At 39.6% G+C, this 23815-nt stretch overlaps 1 protein-coding gene across 1 annotated transcript in view; it reads left to right on the top strand.

The window, feature by feature from the left end:
* Positions 1 to 23558, top strand: part of PCMTD1 (protein-L-isoaspartate (D-aspartate) O-methyltransferase domain containing 1) — a 47858-nt gene extending 24300 nt beyond the window's left edge. Inside the window, exons 4-7 of the mRNA XM_068984061.1 lie at positions 7185 to 7287; positions 17878 to 18049; positions 19509 to 19632; positions 20588 to 23558. Coding sequence (XP_068840162.1) covers positions 7185 to 7287; positions 17878 to 18049; positions 19509 to 19632; positions 20588 to 20952 — 764 coding nt within the window. The 3' untranslated portion in view covers positions 20953 to 23558. The remainder of the gene's footprint in view (positions 1 to 7184; positions 7288 to 17877; positions 18050 to 19508; positions 19633 to 20587) is intronic.
* Positions 23559 to 23815: the final 257 nt, after the last annotated feature.

The raw sequence follows: 23815 nt of genomic DNA, 5'->3' as shown, positions 1-23815 counted from the left end.
CTTAATAGAACATAAACTACCGCAAATAATGAGTACTGACTGGATGCTTCAGAAAGTGACTAAACCTTTCTGAGTTTGTGTGTCTGTGTGAAATAATTTGTGAATCTCCAACTTCCAGTGAGTCACTACTCTGGAGCGGGCATCCGTGGCCTCGGCGCTCTCCTCAGTCTTTCCTGGCTGAGATGTGCTGGACTAGCGCCCATGTGAGCGGCTTACCTGTGTCGCCGGGCTGCGCCTGTGCTGGCCTTCACACCCTGTGTGGGCGGCTCCTGCAGCATCAGCCTGGCGACCGCCCCATGCCTTCTGCCTGCAAAGATTCTTTCGATGGATTTCACTCCTCTTTGCGTTTCCTTTATAGACATTTACTTTAGCCTGTTGTGGAAGCTTCTTTGCCTTCAGCCTGTGGTGAAGGGTGGCTCCTCTTCTGTCTTCAGGTTACCTCCACGTGCAGAGGATTCACAGGTTTCCAGCACCAGGTCTGTCTGCGGAGCTCTGGACACTGCATCTTCCAAGCTGACCAACAAACTGGATACTTGATTTTGCTGTGCTTACTGCATCTCTCTTCTTCAGTGTGCACAAGATTCTGAAAGTTCAACCTGTCTCCACCTCGAGTGACCCTTCCTCACCCTAGCCAAACACCAGAGCAGTTGAGGTTGGCTTCTGCCACCTGTGTATCCATTTTGGTGACTCCAAGGCAGAAACCTGAACACCACTCTCTCTTCTCTCTAATTATATTTGGTGGAATAGGCAATACATTCACAGAGTTAAATAATCCAAAAGAATCAAAAGGCATACTTTTAAAGATTTTCCTTACCTGCCTCTCCTCCACTTTGTCTGGTTGCCCTCTCCACTTGAAGAACAGCGTATGGAGCCCTGGGAACACCTCTGCTTCTGCACAGACTCCATTTAATGTTTATGGGGATGATGGTTGACTTGAAATCAGAAGAATTTTCTTAGGTACATGAAGGAAAATATGAATTGCATCTTAGAAGATTTCTAGCAAACCACTACAATTAATAAGAAATTTATTTTGAATGGAATATACTTTTCTGTGTAAGATTTACTTCTTCTGTACAATGCCTCATTCTGTGATGAAATAGATGTGACATGTGGCTTTTTGCCAGTATACTTACAAAGACATGAAAAATACACATTTTTATGCTTTGTATAGATCATTGGCCTCAGTCTTACTTGTAAACCTTTTTAAATTTGGGACCATAGCTCCCTTTATGTACTTTTATCTTTCTTCAAAGAGTATTTGTTATGTGTGCCTTTGTGAGCTGCTGAGCATACAGCTGTGCAGAAGACATCCCACATATCGTGCGTGTTATTTCTGAACCAGCAGCAGGAGCATTGGGTCAGTTTTGTTGGCTGTTCTTCATTTAGGTCAGGAAATAGTTGTTGAGTATCGATGTGTCTTGGTTACTTGTGACTTGATCACTCGCATTGGCCCTGGAGTATCTTTCGCAGGTGAATACCCAGTGCAGTGAGAGTTGATGAAATGGCTTCCAGGGGAAGTGGACTGATACCGAACGCTGTTTACATTACCTTTTAAACCATGTTCTGTTATGTTATAGTTGAGCACACCTCAGTTTACTGACTTTGCTTTGGTGTAATGTTCCAGTGTAGACATGTGAGTTCCAGTCGTAAGTTACTCAGCCACATTAGACTTGGGTATTATCAGCCCTCTGGATGGAGGTATCTAAAACAGCTGGTTCTGACATCTGTTCTTGATAGTTTGACATTTTAGGAACGCATTTTACTTTGGGCCTTGAGCCCGTGGTCCATAATTGCTTAAACCAACCTTTTCAGATTTTGTTAAACATATTTCTAAGATTTGAGTGTTGTTTAGTCACTAAGTCGTGTCCAACTCTTGTGTGATCCCAAGGACTGTAGCCCGCCAGGCTCCTCTGTCCATGGTATTTCCCAGGAAAGAATATTGGAAAGGGTTGCTATTTTCTCCTCCAGGTGATCTTCCTGACCCAGGGATCGACCCAGGATCCCGACCCTGCAGTGGCAGGTGGATTCTTTACTGCTGAGCCACCTGGGGAACCAGCACTTCTATCCATAAGCTGAGGGAAGCCCACGGGACTAGAACTTCCTCTTTAATTACAAAACTTGCCTCACAAGGCCTTTGCCAAACCTAGCAAGCAGGTTTCTAGTCTTAGGTGTGCCCTGCTAGCCAAAGAATTTGAAGCTTTAACGTGGCAAGATTGAGTAAATGTTTGACAGTGCTTTTGTTAATATGCTTTTTTAGCATCATATAATCAAATGGAGAAACCATAGGAAAATAGGTGTACCTTAGTAAGTTTCTCTTAATTTGTATATTGGTTCCTTAATCTTTGGCTGATTCATTTTCCTCCCCATTCCTTTATCCCCCTTTGTACTGCTTTGTCTCTTTGCGCTACATTGGCAGGCTGTTCTCAGAAAGAGACCTGCTCATGTCTCCTCTCCACCTGTTACTACTGTCTCGGAATCCTTATAAATTACTCCTGAATCTTCCCGAAGATACCTGGAATTAGTAACGAAGTATCATTGCAGTTTATTTAAGGGTGTTTTTCCCCTATATAGTTGACCTTCTGTATCCAGGGTTTGAGGATTCATCTGCCATGCAAAACTTGAATTTATCACATGCTGGCAACTGTATACATAGCATTTACATTGTATTTACAACTATATGCATAGCATTCACGTTTACATTGTATTTGGTATTGAGTAGTTGAGACGGTTAGGGGAGGATGTACAGATGTGCAGGTCATATATGCAAATACTACTCCCATTTATACAAGGGACTTGTGTGTCCACAGTCCATAGATTTTGGTATTTTCAGGGTCTGGTCCCAGAGTCTGCCCCGCCCCATACTCCCCCGACTCCCATATACTGAAGGATGACTATGTTTTAATTCTTGCTGAGAAACTTTACACTGGTTTCCTAGAAACCGATAACTGGTTCACCTACTCCCTCTTGTGGTAAATGCTTAGTTTTATCCTGATGCTTTTATTTGTGGTGGTTATCTCTCTCTTTTTTTTTTTTTGTGGTGATGATCTCTCTTATGTCATTTTACCCAAGAGAGCACAGATCTGATAGTCCAAAGAGATTTAAACACACATTTAGGTTGGGCACTGCAGTAATGAGGAGAATGTGGGTAGTGTGATCAGCAAAACCTCCCATTAGGGTCACCTGCAGTACCTGGGCCTCTCCCTGAGGGCCTCTCTGCCCCTGTTCACAGTTTAAATTAGAATAAATTTAATCTACTTTTACATTTAATTTAAAAATTCCCAGGTTATTCTAACGTGCAGTCAGGGTAGAGAACCACTTATAAACAGGGTGCGGTTTTGGTGCTATGATTAACCAGTTGTGTATTTGCAGAGAGAGCATGCTTGAATTTCTGGTGATTTGTAGTTGTCTTGTATTTTATGGTATGAAAGACTCTGACATCATTTAGGTGATTTCCCACAGACCCATTTCACACAGTAGGAAGGACCTCACGGGAAATGTGACTGGTCTGACTGCAGCTGTAGGAGCCAGAGTTGGAAACTGAGGCACGGCCTTGAATCCACTGCGTCTCCCCCTGCACCCCCCAGCCCCCTCCACCCCCCACCAGTGACTGAGTAAGTGCATCTTTAGGGCTCCTCTAGTCACGTGCCGTGTGCTGTGAAGTGGTCTTGCTAAGGCTGTTCCACAGATTAGCTCTCCACAAAGGACGGAGGGCATGGGTGTCCTCGGCTCAGGCAGCTCTCAGGTTCCCGCGCCTGCCAGGGGCAGCCTTCCGCCTGCGTGCCACACTCTGTCACCTTTCTGGTACTTCAGAGAGGAGTGGAGTAAGGGATATATAGATGAGAAATGGAGGTGTTGATAGGCACCTGATACCCAGACATAATCGGTGACCTTTATGTATAAGTTCTGATTATTGACTAACTGGAAGGTGATAAATAAGCTAATTCAAGTACCACAAAAGAAAAACATTCTCTAGAGCTTATTATATTGACATTTTATTGTATTTGTTACTGCTCTTAGTAAATGAACTTTTGCCAGCCTTAAAAATAATTTCTAATATAGGGTATCTAGGTTTTTCTAATAACTATTTGTCTTAATAAATGTTGACTTCTGTGTAAGTTTCTCTTTCAGTACTTACCTATTAAAGATAGTGGTCCACTGTTAGTACTTTGATTTTTTTTTTTCAATTGTATGACAAGGTTTTTAAAGTTAAAAAAAATTGTATGACAGAAATTAAACTTCTCTTATTTCTAAAAAGATCTCTTCCCATTGGCACACACAGAATAATGTTGGAATCTGCTCAGTGCAGTCAGATGCATGCTGTACCTGTTAGATGATGTTAGGAAGTCTTAGGCTTTGCTTTTGCATGCCTTTTTCATTTTCTCCAGTGATAGCTTATACCTTTCTGTTAGAATTATTTTGTATTATTTATCCATTTCTTTGAAAATCGTGTACTTAAAAAAATCTCTGAGTAGCACATCACTTTTTGGTTGAAAAAGTTGTGCATGCCTGTGTTGACACACTTTAGACAACAGGGTGTAATGGTGGAAATGCCTCTTTCCACCCAGACCTCTTTGTCCCCTTCTTTGGAAGCAGCTGCATATTTTTCAGTTTTCTGTGTTCTATTTTTCTGTTCTGTTTAATACAGGTGTCAATTGAACTGTAATAAAAAGCATCACATACACTTCTATCATATCCTTGATGTGTTCTACTTGTATATCACATTCTAAATAAATGAGATGTTGGTGACATTGCCATATAAGTTCTGCCTTCTATTAGTGCATTCTTTTCAGTATATTAATTACTGTTTAATTTATTAGTGATAATAAAGATATATCTCCATGTTATTTTAAAATTAAGTCCATCCATTAAATCATCAGTGGTGTTTGTATCAGAATTAATGATAGTATGTACATTTATCTGTCAAATCCATTGTATGTTAATGAAGTTGTCTTTATTTTGTGTCAAGGTGATGTGAAAAAGTCTTAAATTTTCTTAGCAGACTTTAAGCCTTTTTTCTAAAAGTTGCCACTTTGCACTTAGATATTATATGAGCAGAAAGCAAGAAAAGGAAAATGAGACCAGAGCTGTTTTAAGTGACAGCGTATGTAGTCCCTTTTGATCCAGAGCACTCAGGTTGATTCCCTCTGCTAGTAAAGCAGTTTGAAATACTGAATAGCAGCCTAGATTTCTGCATTCTTTACTTGACACCTTTCTTACAGTGCTTATTCATTCAGTTCTATTGGAAACTTCAACCCCAGAAATATTGACCTTTTAGTGATCTCTCATCCATACAACTAGATTCTTAATAGTTAATGAAAATATAAAAGTCTCTTAATGTTTTACATTCAGTGGATTACTTTAAAAGGGTAAAAGAAAAATTAGATTTCCTAGAGCAATATTTTCCTTACTATGTTTATAATATTAAGTAATTGTGTAATTTGAGGTTTTTAAATGAGGAAAACTTTATTCATTATTCATCATTGTCTCAATGGACATGAATTTGAGCAAACTCTGGGAGATGGTGAAGGACACGGAAGCCTGGTCTGCTATAGTCCATGGGTCGCAAAGAGTCGGACATGACTGAGTGACCGAACGACAACAAAACAAAACTTTGTTCAGGGTTTCTTAGCCTTTTTTGTTGCCTTAACGAAGTCCAAGTTTTCACACTACTCAAGATTGAATACTAAATTAAAAAGTGACGTCACTGTATGTACTTCTCTGTTTAATGTTTTTGCCATTTTCATTTATTTTTTAAAAAAAAAATTCTAATTTTTGTCTATTTGTCTTTGTTAATAATAAGGAATTATAAGAGATCTTAAATAATATTGAATGGATACTCTAATTTGCAGATAAAAGCTAATGGTTTGATGAAACAAAAACTGAGAAGTGAATCATTTAAGATTACATTGATCAGAATAACTTTTAAAAAGTATAAAAGCATTGCAAAGGAATTTAATGCTCTTATGTGGTATGATGGATCAAGTACCTTTTTACTTTTTTCATCTAAATACATTTTTTAAGTAGCATCAGTTTTTTTTTTAAAGCAAATCAATAGAAATACAGTAGGTTTATCTGCTTTCGACTTGAAGATGGTTTCCGAACATTTTGGTTTAATTTTTGTCATTAGGTAATTCCTAGATTACAAGCTGGTATTTTCATACCCTTCCTGTACATTCAGAAATGTTTATTTGAATATGAATGTGATTTCGTGGTTATTTTAAAGTTCTTCGAGGTCCGTAGCACTCCCATATATGTTGTGTTTTTAATAGCATTCAGTAGGGGCACATTCAGGTAGTTCCAAAGATATGTACCAGATAACCAAAAAATAACACCCATGCACCAACCTCCCCCCAACAACACACACATTTTTTTCTGGGAGACCAGTTACAAAGTAAGATAAAAATATAACTAAAATTTTGGGGAAAAAAATGTAGAGTGACAAACCCGATTGGCTCAGTGTCAGAAGTCTGGGATGAGCAAGGTGACTAGGTGAGATAGAGTGTCACTGTCAGGGGGTCGCAGGGCAGGCAGGAGGCACAATCGCCTTAGGAAATACGAATCCAGGTGGTCATGTTCTCGGCCAGGACCAGGGTTGGGGAAGGAGGCATCCTGGGACTGCCCCCTGATCCTCATTCCTGGATGGTCACCCATCCTTGGCTGTGTGCAGGAAGAAATACCAAGTAAGAAGTGAGAAGTGCATTGGAACAGGAGTGTCAATCAGCTTTGCCCAGTGACCACGCTCCTCTGGACACTGGGAGCTCCAGGGACAGGGTGTGGTCTCAGCCCTGGAAGAATTTAGTACTCACTGGGCAATGGGGTGCACACCTGTGTCAGCCCATTGAGACATTTCAGAGTTAACAAAGCTTTTTAACAAGTGATAAATAATGGTAAATTTTGATTGCGAAAGGGAAAACAATGGCAAATGACTTAAACTTCATATAGAAATGTGATTATTTCTTGGGCAGTGTTCTGACAGATAAACTACACTCCTGAGAGAACTCTTTATGACTTACTTTTTTAAAGCAATGTAAATAGATTTCCATATAGCTTTATAAATCTGTGGCTAGCAGATACATTTTGAGTTCTCTTTAAATGCTCCTGTGAAAGATAAATGAACAGAAATTAAAAGAGCTCTGTAAAGGCATTCTTAATACTGTTTATAAATGCTGCTGCTACAATTGCAGGTCCTTTTGGAATAAATCATGGGATTGAACTTCATTCAGATGTGGTGGAATATGCCAAGGAAAAACTGGAGAGCTTCATCAAAAATAGTGATAGCTTTGATAAGTAAGTATTCATATCTATGGTTTTGCTTTGAAAGCACTTGATACGTAGGTACGGGTGACTTGTGTGTTCCTCACTACTGTTAGTTTATTGATCCTGGCTTGAGTGCAGCAAAAATCAACACAGTATAAAATGCAAGAGGAAAGTAAGTTAGAAAACTGTTGTAATTCTTACTCTGTGTAAACATATAGTAGATTACAAGTAAATAACTTTTATGTTTTAATTATATGCTATTGTCACTTTATTAGGAGGTTATTGTTCCATTCATTAAACGTCACACAGGTACCTTTTCTGAAGATCGAAGGTAAAGATGTTCCTGGCCATAGAATCTTTGGCAATTGCGTTTATACCTTTGGGGATAGTAATTAAATACGAGTGATACCTCTTAGCATATGGAGGACTTTTTCTTAAAAACATAAAGTTACTTAATAATATAGCTAACTGAAATTATCATAGAAATATTTCACTATATCCTGTGAGAGCTGTGTTTTGAGAAATCTGTTTATAAAACCATTGTTCTGAACTACTTTCCCTTGGGGAAAACACTGCACAGGCATTGGTCCTTGCAGGGAAGTCTGTTTGGTGTGCCATGTCCCTAACTGTTCAGCAAGCAGTGATAGTAATGTGGGTAGTACTGTGAAACTGAAAAATTTAGATGGCATTTCTCTCTCAGCTGGTCATATTTTCAAAGAGAGAAAGGCTAACAAAGGATGAGAATTGAGCTTAGAACTTAGTCCCTTTACATGACAGAGCTTTGGTCCAGAGTTCCGGTCTAGAGTTCCAGCCCAGCTTGTTGGGTGTGAGCCTCCCTCACTTGGCTCTGATCTGGCCACGGCCGTGGTTGTAGGGGTGAGAGATCTATGAGTGGGCAGGGGTCTGAGCTGAAGGTTGTCTTCTGAGTTCAGGCATCTCCTGGCATGTCTCCCCCATTCGCCTCCCTCCTCTGCCTCCCACCCCCTGGCAGTGGCACTTGGTGGGCTGAGGAACAGAAGCCTGTGCTGCAGCTTCAGTGCTCAGTACCGAGCGGGGGCTGGAGTGTGTGGGAGGGTGTCCAGACCTGAGACCCGCGAGCCAGGAGACTGCACATGCTGGGCTTTGGGTTTGTTCCATAATCAGTCCATTGAGCAGGTCACTGGAATCTTCTGCACCAGTTTGCTGAACACGGTCCTTTTATCTTATTCTGTCTTAATAAATAGTTAACCTTTAATTCACATTTTTGAATCATTTTTCAAGTGCTTACCATGTTGGTTCATATTCTGTTTCCATTTCCAAGAAAAACATACTGTTTGGCAGAAATAAAATAGATTTTAGTCCAAGTTATTTTGTAAGAAATTGAGATTCAATTGTAGTACCCTTTGTGTCTTCATCATTTCTGTCTATCTTATAATTAGTGGTATGGTAAGTGCTTAAAATGTGGGCATGGATATTTTTATATTGTTTATTAGAACTGTGGAATTTTGTGGAATTTATTGAATTTCTATTGTAAGTGTTTGTTTTGATGTTGAAACTTAATTTTACACAGAAGACCATTTGAATACAATTAAACTTAGAAAATATGAAAGGAATATTAGTAAAAGCATATGTTTAAGGTTTATCTTAATATATTAGATAATAATACATTTCAGGTATTAACACATAAAGGCACAGATAATTCCCTTTTGGGTCATTAATCAGGCAGAACAAGCTTAAGGAAGAACTTTGAATCATGGAAGCACCTCTACAGTATCTATGGAGACAAGTCTTGCTGACAAGGGCATAGTCCTGGCAAACAGTAAAATATGTCATTCTTTAAAGTCTGTCTTTTGTTTTAAATTAGTTTATTTCAATTGGAGAGTAATTACTTTATAATATCCTGATGGTTTTTGCCATACATCATGAATCGGCCACAGGTATACATATGTCCCCCCAATCCTGAATCCCCCTCTCTCTTTCCTCCCCACCTATCCCTCTGGGTTGTCCCAGAGCACTTGCTTTCTGTGTCGATGTAATTTAAATATTGAATAATCTAGAACATAGTTAAGTTTGAAGGCTATATGTATTTAAGTGTCTCAAGTTTAAAAAAAATTCTCTAAAATTGTTTTCGTGTAATCGTGAGATACCAAATGTCCTTCGCTTGTATTTCTTGAGTGGTGGTGTTAGACTGTGTTATACAGGTTTGTTATTCTTAAAATGGTGAATCATCTCAAATATGGTGATATGACTGATCTAAATGTTTCTTCATAATTTTTAATGGTCTTATTATTTTAGTTAAAATAATCAAACTTTATAGTATGGTTGTTTCTGAAATGTTACAACTTATTTTTAAAACAGATTCTTCTGTTAACAGACTATTCTTAAAAAAACAGTCCTGGAAATGTTACCTATTTTGGTTTTCAGGTAGCTTCTGAAATAGTAGTTCTGTACTTCAGATTATAAAGGTATCTTGCTTACAGAGGTAGCAGGTACTGGCAAATGCTTCGTTTTGCATAAAGTCATGACTTGGTTGGAAGTTAAGTAGTCAAAGCTGATGGGTCATTTAATGGACTCCTTTTGGGGTCATTTATCATTTGATTTTGGTGATAGAAATGATAAAGATGTAGCAATTTTCTTCCTGTCTTTATGTTTTGATGATTTCTTTGCGATTTTTCTTGGTGTTTGTGGAGAATATTTCTATTTACTTTCAGTTTTTAAATTTAAAAAACTTGCCATGCAAAGTGACTTTAAAAATTCTATTCCTAAGCAGTTTTACTATATATTTAGTTGTTTACAGGTCATCAAAATACTTGTTTTAATTAATAAAATATAAAGTAACTCAGGAAACAAAATTGCTATTTATGTATCCCTTAGTACTTAGGACCAGGCCACCTTGATTGTGTGTAACAGGAAGACAATAGAAAGCTAAAACCTAATATTTATCCAGTCTTATTTATCCTCTTGGTTTGGATCGTACCAGTTCCTTTTTCAAAAGTATATCACTTATGATTTAAACTGTATCTTTGAAGTTTTCTTATGTGTATCTATTGGAGATCATAATAAACTGCCAAATGTAGTAGGCGAGAATAGAGTCAATAAACTGCTCAACATTAGAATGTTTAATGTAAGATATAGATTAAAAAAAAAATGCAGGTGTATGTTTTTGTGTATGCTTTATAAAGGAGCCTTGGTTCCTGAGTCTTAAAGGTACTATTTCTTCTTGCAGAAAAAATTATCCTTAATACAGTGTTAATACTTGTAAACTTTGTTTCTGTGTCTCAGTTCTATATCAGCAAATCTGAAGATTTGGTGAGGCTCCTGTGAGCTCACTGTGCTCCAAAGCGAGAGAGGAGGCAGGTTCTCCATGTGGCTGCTGCCTGTGCTCTGCCTCCGGTGTTGCCAGACTCACTGACCTTCCCTCATGAACTGACGCTTGATTTCACAGGTTCTCTGAAACACTGGCGAGCGTTTGAGGAGCAGATAGTAAACATTTCTGGCTTCTTGGGCTAGGTGGTCTTTGTGGCAGGACACAGCCTTCCTCAGACGCCCCGAGCAGGTGTGGGCGGGGGGTTCTGTCCACATCATTGCCAGAGCAAGTGCAGGCTGCGTGCAGCCTGTTGGCCGCGGTGTGCGGACCTGTTCTGCTCTTCACACGCGTTCTCCAGGACGTCCTTCCTTTAGCCCGTTCTGTTGTAAACAAGTCTTCCAGCCCCAGGTTTAACGTCCCTTGGGTATCTGGCTTTCATGGAGGAAGGCCAGATCATCTGAATCACTTTTGTGCATGTACCATAAGCGAAACAGTCTCTCCAGCTGTGTTTACTTGGAAGAGGAGGTCAGATAAAAGGAGCCTGGATTATACCCTGTAAGTGCTTCGTGAGTTGATAATTGGCATAGCATTTATTCACAACTACATGTGTGTGTTTGTGTAATATGTGTACATGTGCATGCAGCCGACCTGACTCCTTGGAGGGCATGCTTTGGGGTGAGCTGTTTCCTGTGAGACAGTAGGTCCTGTCTCCTCTCCCCTCCAAGGACACTGTACCTTGTTTTGGAAATGCTGTCCTGACAGAAGCCACATGAGTGCAGCGTTGTCTGCTTTATTGAAGATTTTCATTCTGTTTGCATGGAGGACCATTGTTTCCTGTAGTTTGTTGTATAAATGAGTCACAGTGGGAGTACTGAAGACTGTAATGAAATGATGAAAATGATAGCAGCTAATGTGTGTCGTCTGCACTATCCTGAGCTGTACCCACAGTCCTAGAGGCAGTGTTGGTGTCCATGCTTCCTAGATGGGAGGACAGGATCAGACAGGCCATGACTTCAGCCAGGCTTGTCTTGTTGGTTAGTCTGACTTAGCTATAATGATATAAAAACTGATACATTCTAATGTTCTTCCCAGCAGTAAGATTGCCAATGAATTACAGTCTAGCAGCTTTGCCCCAGATAACAGAGGTTGAAGCGGCACCTTTATTTCCATCATTTTTTTTTTTTTTCTAGATAAGAATTTCGGGAGTGCTCTTAGCCTGGTTAATGCATGATAACCTTTTTATCACAGAGCCACCTGCCCTGTTCATTAATGAGACTTGTCTCTAGGGTGGATGTCTGGGGGTCAGAGATGAGCTGTAGAGGCCGTGCCTTCTTCGGGTGTAGTCAAGGTATAAATTCTAAATTAAATTCAGGGTTAGTGTAGTCACTTACGTTTTAGAAGACTTAATGGATGCGTGGCTGGGTGTAGTACCCTAATTTTATTCTTGATTATAGGTTCCTTTTCCATATGATTGATATTGGATTGGAGGAAATGAACTGACAGTGTGCTCTGGCCCCTTTCTCACTGGAGCAGTCCCACTCCATCTTGAAGAGAATTGTGGCATGCTTGAAGAAATTTTACTATTAGATACACAGTCAACATGATTTTGAACTCTTTCTACGATAGTTGAACGTTTGGGTATATCAGTCATGTTCAGATGGTAGTTTTATGAGAGATATAGGTTTTAAACACAGTTTTTAAACATGACAGACATTCAGATGGTGGGACAGAGAAATGCTTAAAAATAGTCCTCTAAGCTATCACTTATGTATTTTACCATCAGTTAGAAATGGCATGAAGGAAGGTTTGATGGCTTCTGACACAGGAAAAGAAGAAACTATTCCAAGAATAAAACACTGACAGAAATAAAAGTTTGTAGCCCAAGTTATTTTATAAGAAATTATTGTTGAAATATGAGGGCTCACTTTCATATCATGTACTGGTCACACTTCCTATAAAATGTTTAGAGATTGTTTTTGGTCCTATGGCGTTTCCTAAAGCTCTGTTCAGTGAAAAATCTGTGTATTTACTCTTAACACTTTGAATAATGTTTAAATTATTCTGAGGTGAGTTTGGTGCAGTTGGAAGGGAAATCTCTTATACAGGTAAAGTCTTTGTTTTTTAAATTTTGTAAAATTCAATAGTTTAATTCTTGGTTATAAGAGTTTTTGAATGGTATAACTGTATTTGGAAAAGAAGAGATGATTATTTTCCTGGGTTTTCTTCCCAGTGGAAGGTTGTGAAGTTTGTCTTGTTTTAACGAAGTTGTCATAGCTGTCACAGTTCAAAATGCACATTCTGACAAAGTACTTTAAGAAAAAGAAGTGTCTGTGATTCATTTGGCAGGTTGTTTTGGGTGAGGTATGAGAACACTATAGGAGTCTTTCCTGTGTCCCTGAAATCCTTTATTGTGCTGGAACAATAGTCTAAAATGTTGATGACAGCATCCTGTGGCACGTGATAATCTAGGTGTGCAAATTTTCAGCCCCGATTTCAACAGTGTATTGAAGGGGAATGTTGTTTTTTCTACTCTCAGTCAGCTCCTAGACCTAGAATACCCGTCTAAGAGGGAAGCTGCAGGGCAAGGCTAGGTCACCCTGATCTCCTAGCAGCTTATCAGAGAATTATGTGGGCACGTTGGCAAGGTCCCTGCTGTGAATGGAACGTCTGTGCATCTGGAGATGAAGATAACCCAGCGTGCACCTGTAAAGGAGACCCCTGCCGAGGTAAGTGATGGAGTCGGCACCCTTTTGGCCAAGCGCTCATGTTGTAAACCAAGATACCTGTGCTCTCGGTTTTCCCACAAATACTGTTTGTATGTTTTGTTTTAGTAAGGGTATGTCAGATACTCTCCCCTTTCTATGTAAGTCTAAAAAGCCATTAGGTTTTCAGGTTTAAATCAATAAATGATTATAAGTCTAAAATGATTGAATTTGTAGTTATTACAGTTCAGAACTACTTCTTTTTTTTTTGTATACAGATAATTTACATGGTTAGGAAGTATAACTTGGTGGAATTCAGGAGTGTAAGACATCTGTACCTGGGAAATTTTGTTTTGGAAAATTTCTTCAAAGAATAAAAATGATTGCTACTTTTCATGTTACTAACAGACAAAAAATTTTAATGAGCTGCCCTAAATAAAGTATGAAAACTAGGAGAGAACACAAGATCGATACTTTTAGGATTAAAATTAGAACCATAGAAAATATCCTTTTCGTAGGCCTCTTGCCATTAAAAAAAAATTTTTGTTGTTTTATTTTCCTTTCTTGGGTTCCATAGTTGATGTGAAAAGTGGGATTTAGATTTTCTCTTCACTGTTTTCAAACCTAGATTTTATGTGCAAATCTCAAATAGTGAAAACCTCTGGTTGGTTCATTAGTGCAGACTTCTGGATTATACAGAATTGTGTTTATGGTATAAAATATGTCCTTTGCTTACAGAGGTTTGTGGAGACTTAGAGAAGGTGCAGCTTTCAGAATCTAGTTAAAGCTAAAAGGAAGAAACTTTTATTTTCCTCTTTATGCTGGAAACACTAACAGCAATTGTAATTTACTCTGACCACCTGGTAGCTGTCATTCTTGCCTCACATCAGTCAGTTATTCTTTATACATATATGAGCATATCCGTAAACATTTGCCTGAAGAATTCTAATCATAGACTTTTGGAAAAATATTGTTAGCAGTAGAATTTGTATGAATTTTTTTACATGAAATTGTTATAAAAACAAGCCATGATTTCAATGTCAGAATATAAAGTGTCTAAGTAAGATCCCCATCTCTACCTAGTCAGAAATGCTAACACTCATCTCCAAGTCCTTTTAGAAAGGATCATCTTTAATCCATGTATGTATTAGAAAATAATGTTGTAAGTATAAGCAGTTTGAGCGTTGTTTTGTTTCCTTTACTATCATGAAGGACTTGGGTATTACTGGTGGAGAAGGTGAAGCCACAGCTGTGGATGTAATAAACAGTCCCCAGATGAAACATTGTCTCTGCTAGGCTGTTTCTTGTAACTATTAAGTCATTGTGTTTTAGTGTTTATATTTTAAAGTACCACACCTTTCTCCCTGATTATGTCCTTGAAACTTTACTTTTTTGTATCTAGAAATAATCTAGTCCTACTACTCCTTTTGGAACCTTGCCTCAATTCAATTAAACTTTCAAATTTGAGTGTGCTGGTAAAGGAAATAAATTTGGTATACTAAATGAAAGGGTCTTCACACTTTCGAAGACCCCATATACATGTTAGAAGTGTATGTTCCATTTGCATTAGTAGAAATCATTTGTAAATGTAAAGGTCTAACTTTTCTCTTTAATGATTCTTTGTAACACTTCCTAAATGGAATATAAGATAGTATACTTGGCTCAGATCTGCCTTGTAGGGGAAAAGCCTTTGTTTCCTAGAATAAACAAGGGTGGCTTATTTAAGATCTTCAGAGAGGCCACTAAAAAGCACTTTTAAGTTAGGCGACAGTTGGTTTATTAAAGGCACGGTTTTGTTTTGGCTTTTTTACTGTTTAAGTTTTGTTTTTTTGGTACTTTGTGGGAAAAATCATGTGTTTTGTAACATGAAACTACAGCTATTTATAGCTTCCAATTTAATAAAGCAAGAACCATCATGTTGATTTAGAGGGTGCCACAGGCACATGTTTTTTTCTGTAACTGTTTCTGGATAAATCTCTAGTCCTGCGATTCTTGTGATTAGCATATTTGTCAAGTTTGAGTTCATGTTCAAAGTTGGTAGGTGGGAAAGATGACAAGTCAATTACATTTCTTAGGTTTTTCACTTAATAAATATTTCTTGAGGACTGTAAAAGGTGACGGAGATATAATTAAAGTTCAGAAGACATGTTCAAAGAGATAATCAGGGAAAGCAGGGGAATGTCCCAGAGGAAAGATTGTGCTCAGGAAAGTATTTGAAGCTTCTATTCACAGTTGATAAAGTAGAAGGGCAGTTGCTTAGTGCTTTCAGTTTATGTGGCTGTTGAAATACACACACACACACACACACACACACACACACACACACATATTTAAATGAGATCTTGAGATATTTTACATGCTAAATATTTGAGATACTGAGATCTCATATGATTTTTATCCTTTCCGTGCATCTCATTTTCCACCAGCCACATTTCAGGGCTCCTGTCTGCACAAGGCTGGTGGCTAGTGGGGTTGATTGCCCTGTCTGACCTTTCAGATCCCAGCTCACTGTTCTTGGTGAGCCTTACTCTGGCTCCCCAGGCCTGTCAGTTCCCTTGCATCCATCCTCAGCCATACTTATGGAGTGGTGTTCCTTTAGAGCATTTATCATCCTCCTAAGTTCATCTTTAATTGGTGAGATTGTTGTCTCTCATTGCATTAGGCATGAGTGCCTCCCACTGTATATCCAGTCTTTACACACAACTGGGGCTTCACAAATAGTGTTTGGAGTGAATTGTGCTAATTGCTAGTGTCAGGCCACTTGACCAGAGTCACATTTGATTTTAGAATCAGGCACTCACTTCTTTCTAGTTCATTTTGCTGGGATGAGAGTGTATAAAAATATCACTAATTTCAGAAGCAGTTTTACTCTAAATTGTTTACTTGTAATAGTGTTTTTGTAGATAATCGTTCTGTAAGCTGTAGGAAGCTTTTAAACTATAAGCATATTTTTAAGTTGATTTAACAGACTAAATGATAAAAGAGGTTTAATAATACAAAATAATTTTACTTAAATTCCTTGCTCACGTTCATCTAGAAAATTTTAAGAGTGGCTTAAATTATTGTAAAATTATTTAAAGTGAATTTTTATAATAGGGTTTTCAGGTTGAAAATACGAGGCTTTTTTCTTTTCAAAGAATGATTACTGTAACTTTGAGATGATTAAACCATGTGATCCACAATATCTAGTTATTGAAAGGCCCAGGGATTGTTTTGGCTGTATTTTAGACAATCCTAGGTTGTCCAATAGTCTTGAGTATAAGAGAGAAATTAAATGCTGTCCCTTACATACGTAAGTGTATACTTTCATGAGTGTTACGCAAGTAGAGAGACTGAGATCTTCCTGAAGAGCTGGGTAAGAGTGCTTTGTGTAGTGTAGCTCGTATTTGAACTGTATCTTGAAGGGATGCTGGGCGTTTAAGCAGCAGAGAGGGAGGGGCCATGCAGTCATAGGAACAGCACAGACCTTGTAGTATTTCCTCTAAACGATGGGAGGCCTGTAATTCCACCCATGGCTACAGCAGTGTTTCTGGGATGGGGGCAGAGCCAAGAAGGGCCCTGTGTGGCCTCTGAGAGGTGGGAACCTGTCTTGAGCAGCTGGGCACAGGGTGGTGGTGGGGGTGGCAGACGCCCAGAAAGTGGGGGCACTGGGCAGGCATAGTAGAAGGAGCCAGGGTTAGGACCACCCGCCCTGTGGGTGTCAAGAGGAGAGGGCCGGCTCTGCACTGTTTCCCACTCTCCACCCTGGAACAGGAAGCGAGGACTGGGCATCATCCTGGGAAACTTCTTTAAATATCAGTGACCACGGGGTGTCTGTATATTTAGTGAATTTAATGGAAACATATTGTGTAAAAAGTCTGTCCTGTGCTTGGTTGCTCAGTCATGTCCGACTCTTTGCAACCCCATGGACTGCAGCCCGCCAGGCTCCTCTGTCCATAGGATTCTCCAGGCAGGAATATTGGAGTGGGTTGCCATGCCCTCCTCCAGGGGATCGTCCCAACCCAGGGATGGAAGCCAGGTCTCCTGGATTGCAGGCAGATTCTTTACCGTCTGAGCCACCAGGGAATCCCTGGTAATAAGTCTGTTAATTACCAAAGGGCAGGATACATTTTACAAAATAAAAATGATTTCAGAGACATTTTTCACTGCATGCTGAGCCTTTTAATGCAAATTATTTTGTCCTCAGATGATAACCTGACTTTGCTGTGTGGTCATGTTAATTTCAATCAACTTAAAATTGAGAGGGTATTTTCATGAATTAATTTCTTAAAATTACTGTACATGTTTTATTAGTGCATTGGGGTTTTAACTATGTATGTTAGAGACTGTTTCAGTTTGTCAGTCACAACAGTGTTGTGATTCACCTTCTGAGCCTTAAGTAAGGTTTCCGTGTGGGGGAAAAAATGGGTTGATGTTTTGGAAAAATGTACACTGTGCCATTGATAATAAAACAATATATTTGATCACTGTTAGATTTCATAAATATACATAATTCAGATTCAAATTTTATGATATTTTATCCTTATAATTAATTTTGGTAAAACTTCACTTTCAAAGAGTTGGATTATGTTAATTTTTTAGGGCTCATCTTTTGTTTAAATGAATTAAAATACTTTTTATTTCTCCATACAGATTTGAGTTCTGTGAGCCTGCATTTGTGGTGGGTAATTGCCTGCAGATAGCATCGGACAGTCACCAGTATGATCGAATCTACTGTGGAGCTGGGGTCCAGAAGGACCATGAAAACTACATGAAGATTCTGCTGAAAGTCGGGGGCATTCTGGTCATGCCCATAGAGGACCAGGTAGCGGCCACCGTCCTGCTCGATGGCGCGGGAGACACGCTCAGTGTAGGATGGGGGCTGATGCACCAGCGAAAGGCGCACTGTGATTGTTAGGGAAGACGTACTCGCCACACCGGTATCTATAGGAAAGCACTGAAATGGACTCACAGCTCTTAACCAGAGCAGGTGTGGAAAAGGCCCCTTACCTAGGGAAAAAAGAGCCAAGCTGAGCTCTGCCCGTGTGTTGTTGGCCACGCTGCCCCTCCACACACACACCCAACCCACCCGTGTCCTCACTGTGGAATGTGGTGGCCTCTTTTAGCTGAGGGAGTGGTTGTAACTACTTAACTCCATTTCAGAGACCAGTAAATTTTTAGATCTTCTTTTAGCACTACATAGACTCATTTGAAACTATTTTTCACCTACTTGCCTGCCTTTGATTTGGAATTATTAGGTATAATAAACGTGTGAAATAATAATCTATTCAGAAAATGGGTGGATCTTTTACTTTAAAAATTTATGAATATACGTTTCAAAAAATTTCTTTTATGTTCATACTAACCTAAGTCTGAGATGTTTACAACACCCTGTGGTTTGTAAGTGGGAGCTGGACTGTCCCAGATGATTGGGACCTAGTGTGGTCATCTTGGCATCAGTGAGAGTTCTCTACTTTCAAAGCATGTGAATTGCAGGTCGGAGGACTTCATCACACTGTCAGTTATTAAAAAGAGAGAATATAAAGCACTCATTAACATACGTTCTTGGAAACACATTAACTTGAATGCTTCCAGAGTTGAGACTCCCAGATTAATCATCTTCTTCCTGTTTTCCTTTAAAGATATATTTTTAAAGATCTAAAATATGGTTTCCCATTGGTATTTTATTGAATATTTCTTATATACATTATGCTAATGTAAAATATAGTAATGGGTTGACTTTTATAATATAAATTGAGGATACTGATTTGTCCTGATCAAGCCATGCTGATGGGTGTCTGCTGAGTGGGAAAGCTCTAATCCCTTTGTGCCTAATTACATTTACTCATGAAATATGAAGTTGGGATTAGAATCTGTATTTTATTACCACCCTGGAAGATTGTGAAGTTGACTCATTGGTTCAGTAATCAAAATGTGTTTTTACTGATATAACACTTTAACTACACAACTGTGTGAGACGTGTGTTTTGGGAGCCAGTGGCAGGTATGTGTTAGAATAACACCCCTTGATGACATCAGACCCCCATATTAATATAACCTGCAAAGCCATTTGTGTACATGGAATATGTTGTGAAACCAGTACTTGCGATTCCTCCTGTATTAGTTTATGGTAAATATTTAAATGAAGGTAATTGGGTGCATTCAAATACAAGTGATTATAGAGTAATCTCTGGTATTTTTCTGTTAAAACAAACTTGTGAGTGTAAGGTGGTCACACTTCCCTGATTGAGCCATTCTGTTTTTTTCTTTCACCCTCTTAAATAGTTAACACAAATTATGCGAACTGGACAGAACACTTGGGAAAGTAAAAACATCCTTGCTGTGTCATTTGCTCCTCTTGTGCAGCCAAGTAAGAATGACAACGGCAAGCCAGACTCTGTGGGCCTCCGTAAGTAACCTTGTGGGAGATAAACAGAGCTGACGTGTGGGTGTGTTAGAGAGAACCTTCCCTGTAGTTGTGGCCTGAGAGCTTCAGTTCACAGTACAATTCAATAGCAGTCAAGACTAGTATTGTCTGGTCCACTGGATCTTCTCATGACTAGGAACCAAGAGGCTAAACGTACAAAAAACACTATTTTTGAATAATTAGGGCTGAGAATTGTCTGAAAGCTTCTGTATTATCAGAACATCTAAATGAAGCTCGTGTGGAAGCTATTTTAGGACTTGCGAGTGTTAGAAGTGGCTGAAGCAGGTCTGAGTCCTTTTCCACTCTGGGGCCCTTGGGTTCTTCTGAACTTGGGCTGCTGTGACAGGGCATCGGTGTGGTGGGTCCCTGGGACAGCAGGCAGTGTTGGCAGGAGAGGCAGACAGTGCAGGTGTCGAAACAGCACCCGGAGTGCAGGGGAGTCGGGAGCAGAGCCACCGAGAAGACAGAGGTGTTCCTTGGCATCTTTGTAACTTCGGAAGCTCTTTCCTGGGTGATTCTCCACCCCACCTCCTGCAGCGACCCCTCCTTGTTCGCCTCCCCTGTCTGCCCCCTGGTCTTAGCAGGTCATGGGGCTGACAGCAGGTTATGGTGGGCTGATGACACCCTCATTTCTGTTGCCAGCCCTGCCCCTGCCCCTCAGTCCCCTGACTATTCAGTTCTCTGTGCTCCACTTGCTGTGAGTTACCTGTCCTTCCCAAGAGGGTTTATGCACGTGCCTGAGCTGTCTGTGTCCATGACCCCTTTGCCACCCCGTCAGCTGGACTTGGTGCTGGAGTGATCTGCACATAGTCAGTGCTCTTCCCTGAGTCTTTATTTGATGAAAGTCAAAGTTTTTACATGTCTCTGTCTTCTGATGTTCACTGAGAAGTGAACAGTATGTAATGTTTCACTTTTTATGTTTTCCATATGTTTTTAGCCCCCTGTGCTGTCAGGAACCTGCAGGACTTGGCTCGCATTTACATCCGACGCACACTTAGGAATTTCATAAACGATGAGATGCAGGCCAAGGGGATTCCTCAGAGGGCTCCGCCCAAAAGGAAGAGGAAGCGGGTCAAGCAGAGGATTAACACTTACGTCTTTGTGGGCAACCAACTCATCCCCCAGCCTCTCGACAGTGAGGAGGACGAGAAGATGGAGGAAGACAAAGAGGAGGAGGAGAAGGAGCCGGGCGAAGCCTTGAAGCCGGAGGAGCCACCCCAAAACCTGCTGCGGGAGAAGATCATGAAGCTGCCCCTGCCAGAGTCTCTAAAAGCCTACTTGACATACTTCAGGGAGAAATAGCTTAGAGCAAGAAGAAAGGATGCCTACTGATAATTCCTTGCGTCTTGAAAATGTAGCATTTGTTAGGAGTTAAAAGAGAATTCTTTCTTTTATCAGAGTGAATTTATAGTGGAAAAAGGTATAACTTGTTTCTGTCTTAGTAATAAAAATGATGTATTCAGTGATTAAAAAGAATCCCTTTTATAAAATATATTTTTCTTTAAAATCTGAAAAATTGCTGTTTTAACTCAGAGCAGCTTCAGGAGTGGAACTCAGCCGTAGTCAGGACTGGGTCTGCAGATCCCCGTTTGGTTCCTGACAGAACTAGTTAGTGGTGAGGGCTTGACTTAACTTCCCTCAGGGAGACACAATCATGAAGCGCGTGTGATTGGATTTGAACTGCAGTCATGTACAGTTCCTGCCTGGGAACTCTGTCTAGCAAGGAAGGCAGACACTTTGCAGACCCCCTACTTGCGTTGCAGTCCCCACTGCCAAGTTGCTGTAGACCTACTCCGGGCAATGTATGAGTGCAATAACAATGCAGATACTGAATAATTTAGCTTTAAAAACCCACGTTTCATGGAATTCAACAGCACCGCTACTCTCGCTTTTGAATCTGTTGCCAAAAGACATGGGGAAAGCGTCTGCTTCTCTCATCAAGATTTTAAGAACTCATCAAGTGAATATCAGAGCAAAACGTACATGCTTAATACAGCTCTTAGTTTGTATGGACCCTTGACATTTTCAGTATTTAAACATGGTGAGGCTGTGTTACTCTGAAGTTTTAGAAGGTAGTGGTATATTTAGGACTGTTTTCCTTGTCATCCACTGTATAGAGTATTTGGTTCAGGAGGCGTAGTTCTGTGTGACTGTCGATGGCTTGTGGATGAGTCAGGCCCGAGCAGGCTGGCCACAGGTGCACTTTAGCAGAGGGAGATTCTGGTTGATTGCAGGCTTGCCCTGGACACGTAGGGCAGGACAGCCTGCCCTGGTCTGAAACTCATCTCTGTGGTGTCGGGAGCGTTGACAGAAATGATGTGTAGATGCCTTTTGCTTTGAAAATCCGGAATCATAGTTTAATCTTGGGACCTGCATTGGGCTCATTTAACTTCTTCCCATGTTTTTATTTTGTGGTTGTTTCTTGTGGTGAAATAACAGTGGTTTTCATTTTTCGCTTAATATCACATACTTTATTCATTATTTGAATGTCAGTGGTAAAACAGGTAGTAAAGGCCATTCTTAGCTTACTAGGGCCTGAAGAGTCATTCCTTGCTTAGGAAAGTAAACAGTGTAGCCTATTTACTATTTAGTGTTCTGATGGATTATACACATTTTTAGAAGGAAGAATTTGAGAGTGTCACTTACTGCCACCAGCATCACTGTTAGAACTGTTGATCAGACATGCTTGAGGAAATGCAGTCACAGTGCAGTTGAAGGACTATGATGTTCTGCAGAGGTTCACACATGGACGGTTCCAAAAACACCTCAGTTCTGAAAACTCTACACATGTAAAAACAAGTGTTCCAAGTATTCTGAGCATGAATTATCCCAGGATCCCTTTAGTAACGTCAAAGATGATTTCACGGAAGCTGCTGGTTTTATACCAGCGTCTGAGCTGGGGGCTAGGAGGTTGGGGGTATAGTGTCTCCACAGGGTTTCTTAGAGGACTACTAAGCTATAGTTACTGATGCATGCCCATCTTATTTCTATCAATGAAAAACAGTTGTTTCATACAGTTATATCAGAAATGGTCATTTTATTTTGAAACAAACGTGTTTTAGGAGATGAATCTTGAGTTCCTGGTGCCCACATATTTTTATCTTGTACCCTCACCCCAGCTTTGTTGTTTTTGAAACAAGTTTCCACATATGTAAAGATAACCTTTTCTTAAATGATTTTACTATTCACGAGGGAAGTTTTTGTTAAGGATCTATTTGGAGATTGACTTTTTCATATCAGCTTTCATTCTTTTGGCCTTGGCAAAATGTACCATAGATTTTCATAATCATTGCCAATTTTTGGTCATTGAAATGTATCTTTTGTGTTTTTAAATGCATTTGTTTTACAGTTGCGACTTTACTATTGAAGAAGTAGACATAAAAAATGAAATTTTAAGTGAAAGCCCTTTATCTATTAATGGAAATATATTAGAATGATTGAGGATATTTTGGGTGTTTATTTTTTAATGAATCATGTTATATTTGAGTGTGAATAATTATGCTTTATAAGTGGAGAGGTTGCAAATAAAGATGAAGTAATTGAAGGTGATGAGCAGTGCATTCATGGGGTTTTACAGCAGGATAAGCTTTATTTATTTTGCAGAGAGGAGGTAGGCCTGAAGAGGGGAGCAACACTTCCCTGAGACCACTGGTTGGAGATGGCGTGAATAGTGTCCAGCATCTGATAAAGTCCCAAAACTGCCAGCCACACTGTAACTACCAGGAAGGTCATTTAAATCTGTGCTGCTTGTTGGTTGATATATCTTGGTTCTAGTATTAATAATGATGTTATTAAAATAGCATTTGTAGTTAAAATACAGAAAATGTAAGCATCGGTTTCTAGCTGTTTAAGAGGATAAAAGTGAAGCAAAAGCTGTTAAATTACAGGAAAACTTGGAAAATTATTTTAAATAAACACTTGGCATATAATTAAGCATCAATGTCAGTGGCCTGCATTTTCTTTTTCCCTTTTCAGGTTTAGAGAAGAAGCTCAGTTCCTGCGGATGTATGCTGAATTACAGCATAGAGGTGCCTGTGTCTGGACATCTCATTGCCTTTTGACTGCTGCCACGTCTGAAGGCTGTGGGGTTCTTAGAAGTTAATTTTTATAAACTATTTGAGTAGAGATGAGGGATATTTATAAGGTGCATGTGAAGTCTAAGGAC

The sequence above is a fragment of the Capricornis sumatraensis genome, chromosome 11 (genome assembly GCF_032405125.1).
Source record: "Capricornis sumatraensis isolate serow.1 chromosome 11, serow.2, whole genome shotgun sequence".
In the NCBI taxonomy this organism is placed as follows: Eukaryota; Metazoa; Chordata; class Mammalia; order Artiodactyla; family Bovidae; genus Capricornis; species Capricornis sumatraensis.
The sequence above is the reverse complement of the archived record's forward strand: the minus strand, read 5'-3'. Positions and strand labels throughout refer to the sequence as shown.